The 14559-nt window shown below is 38.5% G+C and overlaps 1 protein-coding gene across 1 annotated transcript in view; it reads left to right on the forward strand.

The window, feature by feature from the left end:
* The first annotated feature begins 403 nt into the window (after nt 1–403).
* Nucleotides 404–14559, forward strand: part of KCNK2 (potassium two pore domain channel subfamily K member 2) — a 243378-nt gene continuing 229222 nt past the window's right edge. Inside the window, exon 1 of the mRNA XM_082401937.1 lies at nt 404–14232. Coding sequence (XP_082258063.1) covers nt 14199–14232 — 34 coding nt within the window. The 5' untranslated portion in view covers nt 404–14198. The remainder of the gene's footprint in view (nt 14233–14559) is intronic.

Here is a 14559-nt window from a genome sequence, read left to right on the forward strand (position 1 = left end):
TTACTTACTTGTGAAACATTACTTTCACTTTCTTGCACTAACTCAAGGGATTGGGTCTCCCAGGAAGAGCAGCATCAATATCACCTGGAACCAGTTAGAAATGCAAATTCTCAGACCCCACCCCAATCAGCTGTATCAGAAACTCCTGGGGTAGGGCTCAGAAATTTGCATTTTTAACAAGCCTTCCAGGTGATTTTGATGCATGCTAAAGTTTGAAAACCATGGCTGGCTGTAACCAAATCTGGCTCTCCAGAGGACAGACTGCGCTCATGCAGCCCTCCCAAGTGGAAACTGTTTTCCAGCTGCATTCTTTGGACCACGGGCTTGAGGTGAGCTTGTGGTGTGGTTCTCCTTAAGCCTTCTTGCCTCTCACAGGCCATTTTTACTCCCTCCTCTGACAATGGAAACACTCACACACACACACACACACACACACACACACACACACACACACACACACGAGTTGTCAGACCAGAATTATTACCTATTGTTCCTTCTAATATGCTATCATCTTTGTCTTCTGCGTCATGTACAAACAAGGTAATGTTTTCCCCATTTTAAAAACGAAACAAAAATTTAAACTCTCTCTTGAACTTCATTTCCCTTCCAGTCATTGCCCCATTTCTCACCTTCTTTTTACAGCAGAACTCAAAATAATTCTCTAAAAATTCTCCTTTGTTTTTCTTTTGAACCCACTGCATCAGCCTTTTACTGATACTGCTTTACTAAAACTGCTCTTATCAAGGTCATTTCACTTTGCTAAAACCAATGAGCAATGTTTAGTCCTCATCTAACTTGCCCTGTCAGCAGCATCTGACAGTTTATCCTATCTACTGTGCTTGATTGACTTCAAGTCACCACACTCTCTTGATATTCTCCATCTCAATCTCCTTTGGTACTAACTTTCTCATATATCTGAGTACTGACCACTTCCCTATTCTATCTATTCCCATTCCTACATCTAGTGCCATGGCTTTAAATACTATTTATATGTTGATGACTCCCAAATTTCTGTCTCTAGTACCCGAATTCTAGAGTTCAAACCTATATCCAAATGTCTACTCCCCGTATCCATTTTGGTGATTAATGGCCATCTTGAAATTAACATGTCCAAAACCAAGCTCCTATATGTTCCCTCCCAGACCTACTTCTTTACAGTGTCTCCTATCTCAGGTGATGGTAACTCCAGTCTTCCAGTTGCTTAGACCAAAAATCTTGATAACTCCTTGGCTTCTTTCTCTCTCATGCCATATGCAAGCCAACAGCAAACCTTGTTAGCTCTACTTCCAAAATACATCCAGAATTTGACTGCTTAATTTCTCCCTCCATGACTCTTATCCTGGTCCAAGCTACCACTGTATCCTTCCTGGATTGTATAGTGAGCTCCTAAATGCTCTGACTTGTTCTCTTGTTCCCAATGAATCCATCTCAGCATAGTGCTGGCCTGACCCTGCTAAACTTAAGTCAGATCTCATCACTCCTCTACTCAAATCCTTTCAGTGATTGCCCCTCTACGTCAGAGTGCAAAACAAAGCACTTATGATGATTTAAGAGGTGCTCCATGATCAGCCCACCATTACCTTTTTGATCTGAATTCCTGCTCACTCTCTCGCCACACTGGCCTCTTTGCTATTTTCTTAAACACGTCAGGCACATTCCCACTTCAGGGTCTGCCCTGAAGTACCTGCTATCTTTGCCTGGACTGCTTTCTTGCAGTTTTCTGCATCACTTTCTCTCTCTCACTTCCCCCAAGGTCACAATTCCAATGTTCCTTATCTACCATTTTAATTATCCTGGACAGTTTCTCTCTCCCTTCCATTTATTCTTTTTTCTTTATAACTTAGTACCATATAATGTATGGTCTATTTTCTTCATTTGTGTTGTTCACTGTCTCTCTTCCACATTGGAATATAAACTCTGTGAAAGTAGAAATTTGTGTCTCTTTTGCTCTGCCCCAGCACCTAGAGCAGTGCCTGGCATATGATAGGCACCTCATACCTATTTACTGAGAAATGAATGAATGAAAACTTAAGCTCTTAATTTCAAAAAAGTAATTATACTCATCCACAGGCCTAGGGGATAATATAAAACTCTTGCATTTTTAATAGAAAGAATTTATATATTTTTATGATAATTTTGTTAAGGCCTATCCCTCCTTCCACTTGATTGTTAACAGCATGAAGACTGGAACTGAGTCTGATTTGCTCACAATTGTCCAGAGCCAGGAATAAGGGAGGCAACTGAGGCACATGCTATGGTAATAACATTTAGTTAGAAGAAGGCACATCAAGTAATCAAGATACATCATTTAATGCAACATTTTTATAAAGTCGAAATGCAAAAATCTGTAATGAATAACATCAAAATTTTGAGTAAAAATAGGATTAGTATTCCTGACTTCCTTTAGCCTCACGCTCCAATTTGGCTTCACTTGGTGCTGATAATTACCTTCTGCCACCCAATAACCATTTGCTGAGTGAGTGAATGAATAAAGGCCAGCAAAGGTGTAGACTAAGAGAAATCTATCTCCTACAGACCTTTCTTTGTGCCTTAGCATTAATAACTAAAGCAACCAACACTTATTAGGTGCTAGGCATTGATCAATCATATATATATAAAATAACTTATTTAAGCATTCCCAAAACACTGTAAACAATTATTGCTGTTATCACCCCCATTTTACAGATGCGGACGTTGAGGTCCAGAGAGATGAAATGACTTGGGTGAGTTCATACCCTAGTAAGTGGCAGATCTAGGCTTGATGGTGGCCGGGTCAGATCTGTGGATAGGAAGTCTGATAGGTCTGCAAGTAACCAGGATACATTCCAGGAAAAGGGAATCTAAGCAAATTCCTTTTATTCTTATAGGGCGAGTTCACACGGACACCAAAATAAATCATGAAAACATAGGAAAAAACAGATGTCAAGATCCAAACACTAGGCTAGGGAAACTAATGTGGAATTATTTTATGAAGCCTGTGAAACATATGGAACAAGTTACAAAGTGGGGTCATTATAGTTTTTTGTTGCTTTTTTTTTTTTTTTTTTTTTTAAGTACAGTTGGCTTCAGGAACCAGGGTGTAGTATAGAAGAAAGGAAAATGAAGGAAGGAGAGAAATTATCCTGTCCTCTGAAGTAGCAGAGACAGGTTGCTCTGACAGTTTCCTTATCATTATACACCTTTTAAAAATGTTTTTTCCCACTGAGAAATAATTCATGGTATCCTCATGGGAGTGCAAGCAATCCCCTAAGCTCTAAATGGTTTTGTATGTAAAGGGTAGGATCACAGGTGGGGATCACTTGCTAGAGATTTATTTGCAAGTCGTTGTAGCAAATACCATTGATGTTAGCCACGCTAATTTAGAATAATGCTTCGAGGGCTCTGTTGAGGTTTATCATCAGAAAGAAGACTTGCCATTTAAAATGTGTAAGTAAATTTCAGGGAATAACATTAACACATTTAATTAAATGTAATCTCTACACCCTTTATGGAAGCACCATCTCCCCTTGCTTTGTGCAAAATAGTGAACTTTTATTGCATTTTGTGAATGGTGGCAATGACATATGTAAAAGTCTTTGGGAAATAGGTTAAGGGTGAATAAATGGGAGAGGCCTTTTGTATTTTCAGTCTCTATTTGAAAACAAATTGCATAACATTTGGGTAGTAACCCCGTTTTGAATTCCAGCCCCTCAGGCGACAACTTCTGATTTCCCTCTGCCCTTCCCAGAACTCCCCGGCAAAGTAGACTCCACCTGGACCTTGAAGCCACAGGCTAAGCTATTCACCCTGGCAGCTCCACCTCTGCATTTAGACTAGAAAAGATAAGAAAATAAAAGTGTATCCATCCCCAGGCTCCAAGTGGAAATTTATATTCTGATCTGACTTCTTTTAAGATGTGTTGAAATAAAGTCAGACTTTTTTACTACCCTTTTACTTTTACATGAATTTCTGGAGCTCTTTGAAGTCCCGGAGGGGACTGACAGCCCTACTTAGTTGTTTCTGTGAGACCTTGTAAGTGCTTGTCCTCCTGTGCCATTTTGTTCTGTGTGTTCTTGAGAGCAGACACTCAGCTCTTGTTGGTTTTTGGTGTATGTGAGGAATGATCCTTGTCCTAAATCACTAAAAGCTTCAGTGGAAATAAAGAGGTATTTCAAAGTAGTGATTTCAAAAGGTGGGGGAGGGCCGTAGGCCCAAAGTGTCATTTTCCAATGTCAGATATAACAATTTGGTACCTCTCAACAGGAAAATAAGAGACAGGGAATGCTGAGACCAGACTTCTTTGATATTTCTTCAGTCAAGCATATGGGTTTGAGAGAAAACCTTGGATTTATAATAGTGTCTCTATTAGGCAATATCACGATAAATTACAGTCTAACATCACGAGAGGGCTGAGGCAATGAGCATGGCAAACTTGTTAAATCCCTCTGCTATCAATCAGCTCTGTGACCCTGGGCGAGACACTTTACTTTTCTGGGCCTTAGCTTTTTGTTTTTCTCTATAATTCTTTTCTTCCACATATGCAAGAAGAAATTAACAAGTTCACAGATATAATTTCATTCATTCATTCATTGAACATTTGTATTGATCATCTACTTTTGTGCCGGACTAATTACAGGGTGCCAATGATTTAGTGCCAAGCAAAACTAGACTTGGTTGCTACACTCTTGGAGTTTACATTCTAGTGGGAAGAGATATGCATTATTCAAAACTCATAAAAAGAAAAAGAAAAATATAAATGTAATAACTTTAAAGGGGAGAAATGCGTTGAGCCATGCAGGCATTTAAAAGGGGGAATTGAACTAGTCCACCATGGGTATTATATTTTGTGCAAGGGATAGTCTAGGAAAAAGAAAATGTTTATGACAAGATTTTTTTTTTCACTCAAAAATAGTTTTATTGAGCCGCCTAGAGGAAATCTTATATCCTTATTTCATGATATGGAGAAAAAAATTTTTAGTAGCTTATATAAGAACTCCTTGTAGGTAGAAACCCAATTTTGTAGAGAGAGGCCAAGTTTCTGAGAACTAAGTATGGATGGACTTCTGTGTGAGTGAGAAAATGGGACACATTTGTGAGCAGGCTTGAAGGTGTAGGATGAGAAGAGGGAATGGGTGTAGTGGAGGGAGCGAGATGACACAGATGTGAGGCAGTGTGAGATGTGCCTCAGGATCCCTTAAGTTTTAAAGCTACTCAACTCACATAGTGCTTCAATGGGCATTGATGGAGAGGTTGGACTTCGCAACTCTAGGTAGCAGGCCAAGAAACAGAGACGCTTAAGGATGTAAACCGTCAGAAATCTACAGAAAGCAAGGCTGGGGTCTCTTTGGACTCTCACAAAGGTTTGGTACTGAATTTAATGTTAAGTTCAATAAGATTTCTGTGAGGCAAGTGGGTTCAGCATACATCAGAATTATACTACATGTTAAATTATGTGCTATATTAAATAGAAGAATGCCAAAGAGAAAATTGGCTCTGCTTTTTAGCTACTAAAATGGTATCTGATGTCTCCGGTGACTATACTTAAATCCTCTGAGCCTCATCTCCATGTGGGCTTCAATTCACCTCATGATAGCTTCTGTTATGTGCCCATTTCTTTCTACAGCCACTGGTGGAAGCCTGCTCTCTTAACAAGGATTTGTATGTACCTGGAAATGAGGGGATTAATGCCTCTGGGAGCATCCTTTGTGGAGTGTGGGAACAGATGGATAAATTCATCCCCAGTTGACCCTCAGGTGAATAGTTCTAAGATGCATTAGTATACTTTTTATAAATTCCCCTGCAAGACCAAGCCCCAGTTGCCCACAGAAGTGACCTCAAAATTAGCTTTTCCCTCTTCCTTAACTCTTCTCATTCCCTCTCTCCTGCTTCTTGGAATTGCTCCTCAACTGGACTACCTGGATACAAGTCCTCATATCAGGATCTGTTTTTGGGGGGAACCCAAAAGACGACAAACGGTAAAACCTGTGCATATTTGAAAAGAAGTAATACGGATGCAGCTATCTGTCTTTCCATTCCTGGGTTTGTTTATGACTTTCTGAATTCCAAAGTACTATTATTATTGCATTTCATCCTTGAATTTATTCTGAAAGTAAGAATTATTATTATCCCCATTGTACAGATAGAGAAATTAAGGCTCAAAGGGAAGAAGTGAAAAGTAACTTGGTCGTTGTCACATGGATGTTACCCACATAGAGCTAAAATTGGTTATTCCACAGTCAATACAACCTTCATGGAATGCCTACTGTGTGTCATGCCCCTGGCTAGCCATGGGACCATGTTGTTCCTCTTTCCCCTGGGCCTTCTCTCCAGATCTCTGTAGGGTCTCTTTTCTACTTGGGCTGATCTAGGCCTGATCCAGACGAGAGGGGCACTCTAGGCTCCAGTGCCTCTAGCCTCTGGAAGGACTGGTGGATAGGATACTAAGATTGCTTTCTTCTTGGAGTTGCTCTTGCCCCAGGGGGCCAGAGATCCAATCCCTTCATCCCCCACCTCAGGGGTATCTTCACCTACTTTATTTTGCTCTTTACTCTCTCAGGCAAATGGCGCAGGACCAACAATTCTGAAAAGATTCCTCTTCGAAAAGATTGCCTTGGTGGCTTTACTTGCCTGACCTCTCTGCTTGGTAAGTGCTGAAAGCTTGTGATTGAAATTATTTTACAGGAGTTATCTCAAGGCTGTATAGGCCATGGTCTCTCCTCAATGTTTTGAAGTGTGTTGACTCTTACATAGGCTGTGAGTGAATATTAAATTATTCTTCCCCCACAGGCAGCAATGAATCAAGTACAAATGGTCTGATTTCTGAAATGATCCATAAAGCTAAGTAAATGGTACTGATCTGGATCAATAATACTGGACTATCAACCCACAAATTAATATGCATGCCTTGATTTAGAATTGGGCAATAAGAAGGATAAAAACAAAATCATTTAAAACATCTGGATTGTTTTGCTAACTGTATTATGAAAGTATACTGTAAATGGCAATAGAAGTTTGCCTTATTTTCTACCCAACATGACATAAAATAGCACACATATAAAAAACTGTCAAATGGACATCTATCTTATAATATGCCTCTACTATTAGCAGAGCAACTAAAACAGAACTTTGGTTTCAGGCCCCATAACATTTAAGAGAAAAAATATTTTAAACTAAAAAATATTTTAAGCTAAAAGTCTTCAAGGTACTCATCTCATTTATATATAATTTTAAGACTCTGAAACCCTGCTTTCCTGAAGGATTATTGTTCTTACTGATCATTTTCCAAAGTATATGGCTGCTATTTTACAAAGTTCATATTTATTACTTTGTGTAAAGCTTTTTTTCCACTAGCAAAGAACAAAACAACACCATAAAAAGCAAACAAAAATTCTGGGGTTTATAAATTCTTTATGTTAATATCTTGTGTCGTAATGTCACCATATAGTACTTAAGGATTTTATGTGGTGTGGAATTTTATATGGAATAGTAAAGGGAAATAAATGATCGTAGATATAATATGTCATATATATCTATATATTACTATATATTTATATATAAAACTGTATTTGTATAACTGTATATATATAACATATAGATATATATAAAATTATACACACACATATACATACACAGATGTCTTACCCTGGATGCCCTTGAAAATTGAGCTTGACACAAGGCTGTGGTGCTAATGCTTTACTGGGAGGAGAATCCCAGGGTAACTAGAGGAAAAAGGCAAGTGTGGCAGGTAACAATGGGAAGCAAATACAAGATGATATGGTACCATACTGACCACTACTTCACAAAGAGCCATAAAGAGACATAGCCATTCCATCAGCTGTGTACCTGCTTGGCCATATGTGATATTGCTTGCACAGACGGCATGGCAAAATCTTGTATCTGAACAGCCCATCTTGGGGAAGAAGTAAGATGATACTTATCTACCAGCTCTCTTCCATCTTCTGTTTCCCATTGGTCACAGTTTGCCTCATGAGAGTGGATTCACCTACATTTAGAAAATTCTATCATCTGGTCCCTTCGGCAGCTTTGGGGAAGCCAGATCCCACTCCATGTGATGTGTGCTTCTGGAATCTAAGTCTGGAAATGGTGGAAGGAACCAGGGACTTCAGACATGTTGCTTGTTTGGCCTCCGGTATAAAATCATGCATCAGACCCACAAGTAGACCTCAAGGTCAGCAGCTGAGATGGAGGAAGTTGCTGAGGGCCTGGGAGACAGGTGAGGTCAAGAGAATATAGATAGGAACATAAGATGTGATAATACAACATCAGTCAATCAATCAACCATCCATCCAACCAATCAATCAATCTCCAGATACAACATAATATATAATGCATTCTCAAATCTCTGCATTAAAGGAGGAAAAAGAAGTATGTATAAACTTGTATAGACTATAATATGAAAATATGCTAAGCTTTGGAATGGGTGTTTGTATTTCCTGAGAGCCAAGTTAAAAGTCTGAAAACAGAGTACTGCAAGATGTATTTGGGAGACCTGGCTTAGGAAGCTAAAGAAAACCATCTTTGCCTGTCATCCCCCCTTTTGTCCTCGGGTTAACCACTTGCAGTAAAAGTATGTTTGTCTGTAAGTAGACAGGATAGTTTTCCAAACAATGCCAAGAATCAGATGCCTAGTAAGAGTTGTCTTCCCAGAGCAGAAGAAATAGTTAGATCTGTCGATTTCAAAGAGCTTCCCTCCAGGCTGCCTATAGAGTAAACAAAAAGAGGTAAGAAGCTAACAGTGCAAGTGGAGAAGTTGAATCAATAAACCTGAAATTCAGAAAACTGCAGTGTGAATAACAGTCTTTCAGATAAACAAGGCTGATAATTATAAGTGCTTAATTTATGTGTATCTTCTAGGTGCTATAGGAAGAGGTGTATATAGGAAAACGTGCATTCTAGAAATCAACAACATGAGGGATCAAAATAAAATTATTAGACCAATATCCTTATAAGCAGAAAGCTATTATGTAATAAAGTGTCATGAACAAGTTGATTTTAAAAATAAGGGGCAGGTTTAGTCCCAATTTGTGTGCCTGGCATTTTACCCAGATCTGCCACAGTGGGTATCTTGGCAAGGGTTTCTTTATGTTGTGGCATTCAGGCATTTGGGGGCTTTGTGGGGACTTTACCTGAGCCACTATAAAGAAAAAAATCCCACTAAAGATAAAAAGGCTTGTAATTTTAAAGGCCAAATCACGTGCTCCACTGGTTTTACACTTGAAACCCATTGGAACCATACTGGGAATGTCAATGAAGGTTTTTACCATTTTGGAAACACTTTGGTCTCTGAACTGTGGTTAGCAATAAATAAATACAAGACATCAAACCTCCATGTTACTTGGAGGACTAAACATAGATGTCTTCAATATACTTCGTATGTTCTTAATATTAGAAGAGAATTTTTTGAATCTGTGCATTTTATTTTTTTCAATCTTATTTTACAAATTCCTATTCTATAAATAATAGGGTGTTGTAGATAGAGAAACTTAAGGCACTCTGCCGTTTGGTAATGAAATGAAGGGCAGAAGATTTAGAAAAGTTCATGTACCCAAACACACAACAAACTAAAATAAATTCATGTCTAATGTGTCCAGTGGTCAAAGACTTGGTACTGCTGCCAGAATTTCCAAATTTTAATAAAACTGGACTTGAACATAAAAAAAAAAAAAAAAATAAGGGGCAATTAACTTTAGGGTGGGATTCTGGAAGTACCCATTAGAGTTCCATATAAAGAATGGAAGAATCCAAACTCTTGAAACGCTAAAGCTTTCAGGAGATAAAAATATCTTTAGGAACCTTTTAATTGTGGGTTTGATACTCTAGAAAGATCCAACAGTTTCTGCATTATGTATATTCTGGTGGCAAATCACTTGTTTTGTTTTGTTTTGTTTTGTTTTTTTACTATTATTTTGCACTACTTTATTTGTAACATTTTTTTGTCCTGTTTTCATGTTTTCTTTCATTGTTTTTATTTCAAATTTTCATCTTAGATTACCTGAAGATCTTACCTATGTTGCTGAGATATGTTGTTAACTATTGCTTGTTAACAATTCTCAAAACTCAAATAATACCAGTTGAGACTGTAATGTGTCACCACTGGCTGGCAAATCACTTCTTATAATTTGTTAATGTAGGCCCTAAATATATATATATTTGCACAGCCTGTTGAAGATAGAGATTGCTCCATGGAAATGAAACCTCTGCATCTGGAGTTTCACGCTCGTGGCCTGTGGGGTAAATCATGCCTACAGATGTTTTTCAAAGTGTTTTCAAAATCAGGAAAGATTGCATAAAATTTTAATATCTGGCCATACTAGGTGTTCAGTCCTTCATGGCCAATATTGGCTGGAGGTGAGTATAGCAAGTGTGCCCTTGATACTAGTGTTCTCCTGTTAGCTCATTCTCACAACTCTGTTCTATTGAATCAAATCCATTTTCTCCTGTAGACAATTGCATCTGTTAACTGCATTCCTCCTCAAACAGCCACCTTCAAGAAAATTACTCCAGAGAGATGTAACCCGAGTGTTCATCTTTTAACTTGTCAGTGCTTGCTAACTTTGGTTTCAGCACAGTTGGTGGCTTTCTTTGGCTCTTATGTGTTCCTCATTGCCGTCTCTGGCCATACCTCCAACTTCGTCTCTAACACAGGTGCCATTTTGGTGTGTTGCCTGTGCATTCTTAGGATACTTTCTACCATTTCAATTTGAGATTTGGCTTTCATCTTCTGTCTTGGTACTAAAAGCTAATTCTAGTCTCACAGGTTGACGCCTCCTGATATTGTTGTAGGTTCATCCAAGTGACTGAATATGACTGGCTTCTTATTTTCAATATGCCTATGGTATATAGATTGTATGAATGGCCCCAATTTTCTGTGACTCTCTGTATCCACATCCTTCGGTAATGAATCCCCGCCACCCTCAAACACACACACTAACTCTGGGCTTGGCAAGTTGACCCAAACAGAGGCATTAAAATGCAGTTGTACTTTTACACTTCCTCTCTTGCCTTTGATTGCCTTGAAAACATATTTAAGCTGGCCAGAGAGCATTCCTGAACTAACCTATTGAAGGGATATGAAAGACAGGTACAAGTGAAGACACAAGAAGAGCTCAGTTGTCCCAGCTGAGTCTATCCTATATCAGCCTGCAGAAAGCTGACCCCCAAACACATTAAAGATCACAGAGTCACCTACCTGATATGCAGCTGATGCCCAGATAAGGCCAGAATTGTCATGCTGACCTATAAAATAGTCAGCAATAATAAATGTCTATTATTTAAGCCATTGAGTTTTGGAGTAGGTTTGTTACATAGCAATGACTAACTGATATAGCATCCCAATTAGTGAGATTTTGGTTGTATTTACCATACAGTCTTCTCATGATAAATGAACCTATGGGAGGAGCTTGGGCAGCTACACACTTAACAATGTGCCAGGAAAATATTCTTATAATATTTTGAAGTTTCTCAGAAGCAAAATAATTGAAGGGTTACTTTGGGGTAGGTTGTTTTCATTTGGGAGAATGTAAACATGTCTCATCTAAAAACTGAATATGTTCTGGGGACATTCAAACCCAATGTTTGTGTTGTAAATGGTGTTCCAAACCCATTTCCGCATAGGTAGGGGAATCTTGGGCTGGCATACAGAAAATATTTCCCAACAAACCATTGCATTCACTGTTACTTTGAGGTCTCTATGCAGAAATGTGATTGGAAATAAGTGCATTAGGGACCTCAGAAGGTTTGGCAGTGCATTTTAGATGCTTATCTGAGCCACACAAGTTAGGAATCTGGGATGGAAATCTCCTAAGAATAACCATTCTCACGAAATTTCCAATCCCTCTTTTTTTTTTTTGGCAGAATTTAAAATTCCGTGAAAATGGCTCATGTCACAAGACTTCTGTGTGGTGTTGGCCAGCACCAGGAAGAAGAGTGGCCCAGGAAAGGAAAACCAAACCAATGTGGCTGCTTGTTTTCACACCTTTGAAAAGGTTTGGGTTTGGCTCAAACCAAGAAAGAGCACGTGGGGTTTTTATTTTGTGCCAGCTCCTTGAAATACCATTCACCTGACTCATGGAGCTTTGAGCATCAGGAGGAAACAAGCCCTTAACCACCATTAACCACTTACTTATCTCTCAACCCCACTAACCAAACATTTATGATTCCCAACATGACTTTCATCCCAGCAACTTCCACCCTCTCCATCCTCCAGGTTGCTCCATCTGCTTTCTCATATGCAAATATATAAGGTCAGCAAATGCTCATGGGTTAAGACTTTTTCATCAACTAGTCTAATTCTAAGATGCTAATTTAAAAGGGATCTTAATTTCTAGACCCTAGAATCATTTACAGCACTGAATTACTTGACAGTTAATAATATGGTAATATTTGGATTCAAAATGCAGAAACTCTTTCCCACGAAGTTAAAACAGGATAAGAGTAACCTGATTTAGTTTATTTTTCAAGTTGCCAGTGGCTGGGTACTTCATCAGATTATAGCATGAGATGGTACTAATGAAGCAAAGGTCAGGGGTTCACATCTCTGTCTGGTTCAATTAGCATTATTATTTTTCACATTCCCCTTCCATTCCCCTCACTCTCAGCCAAGTCTCCTACAAATTAGTGCAACTGTGCAAAGGGATGTCCAGAAAAGAGAGCATAGAAAGGATTCAGTGAAAACTCACTCTTATTTCTGGGAAGTCCACTGACAGTTTATGTGCTATATTGCTGCGTATGTGTACATGTAAGTTTGTGCATGGTGAGGATTGTTTTGGTATGTGCAGTTATAAATATGTGTCTGTCTATCTAATCTCTCTTGCTGTCATACGATTTGAAAAGCGTGCATTGTTTTAGTCAGGTGGAAGGATTATGTTACCTGCATACCGGTATTTAATGTACATTATCACATTTATTATCATATCAAAACCAGATGTTTAAAATTTGGGCTAGAAATTCCATAACACGGATTGCATTACCTCAGGGTCACCCTACCACCTAATGCTCACTGCTCAGCTGGTATTTTGTTATGGGTCTAATAGAGCAATAATGTGCTTCCACAAGTCTTAGTCTGGTATTAGATGACATGTGGGCTAATTTTGGTGGGTTGAGCAGACGGGTAGGGGGTTATACAAACCAGAGCAATTTGCTTTCCCAACAATAAGAAAATATGTGAAGAATTATTGCTAATAGTCAAAGCTTCTCTCTCTCTCTCTCACTCTGGCTTTGGCTTGCTCTCTCTCCTTACTCTTACTCTCCCTTTCATTCTTTATCTTTGGCTCCTTTATTTAAAATTTGTTGTCATTTTTATTGTCTCCAAATGCCCCTCAAACTTACTCCAGAAACAGAAGCTACCTCTAATTACTAACTTTCTTATCTCAGCAAAAGCTATTTGAAACCTTCCTCTTATTTGCCTTTCTTGCATTGCTTCTGTACTGATAAAATTAAAACAAGCAAGCTCAGAAAAGTGATAGCAATCTTGATTTAAGAAATTATAATCAATGCAATTTAGATAAGGTTTAAAAAAAGAAATAAGAGCCTATGTGGAACCAAGCCAACGACTCATCTGTTTGCATTAATAGGTTCCAGCAATGGTACTACAGGCACGGAAAGCCTGTTCGCCACTGCACTTAGCAAGCACATGAGCTTAAAAATAAACTTTGACAATGTAGATCTCTTTGTCCTTTCAGGAATGGAAAACATTATGTACTTCAAAGCATACTAAGCCTGATTTTAAAATATAGTTGGGATATTGTTACTGTGGCAATTGGGAGTGTCTTTAGGCTGCACACAGTACATGGATGCTTCGGGTGCAGTAGTACTTGAGTCACAAACTAGTGAGAGTAAATGACGCTGGCAATTTTGATATGCTCATTTATAAGGAAGAAACTTCTGTCTTTTAAGTTCTCTGGAACACTGCAATATATTTCCTCCTTTCAATCAGGGAATTTCTTCCTGAACCAAACTGCAAAAACAGAGTATTTGAGTAGCACATTTCACTTGCATACAGCAGCGTTTGTTCATTTTTGACTGTTTTTGGACAGGAAATCAATCTACAGGGTAACATTCACACATAAAAAGGAAACAATATGGGACAATGGCTTGTTAGTACAAGTGACTCTGCTTGGGAAATTACCGACAAGAAACCTTGGAGGAAGAACGGCATTAAAGATCAAAAGCATGATGACTCCTGATGAAAACATCCCCAAATGATGAACCCACAAGCAAAAAGGAACTTCTACTGTAAGTATTTTTGCAATAATCAAGTATCTTATTATTTTCAAAACTTCTAGCGTATGTGGAATAGATTTCCAAGCAAGTATTTGATGTAGGGAGTCTTCATTATAGACAAGTCTATAATTAAACTCAATGGGTGGTTCCAACGGAGGGTTAGTTACTGGAATTTTTTGCATGATCTTGCAACACAAATAAATTGCACGTTGACGTGGGCATGTTTTATACAATAGGCATGTTATATCAGGTTTTTACTGTGTGATGTATTACTTCTGGCAATGCAAAATTGATCAACGTTAGTATCTATAAATTCCATTACATTTGGATTCTGGTCAT

Source organism: Balaenoptera borealis (genome assembly GCF_965194805.1).
Source record: "Balaenoptera borealis genome assembly, chromosome: 1".
NCBI classification, from domain to species: Eukaryota; Metazoa; Chordata; class Mammalia; order Artiodactyla; family Balaenopteridae; genus Balaenoptera; species Balaenoptera borealis.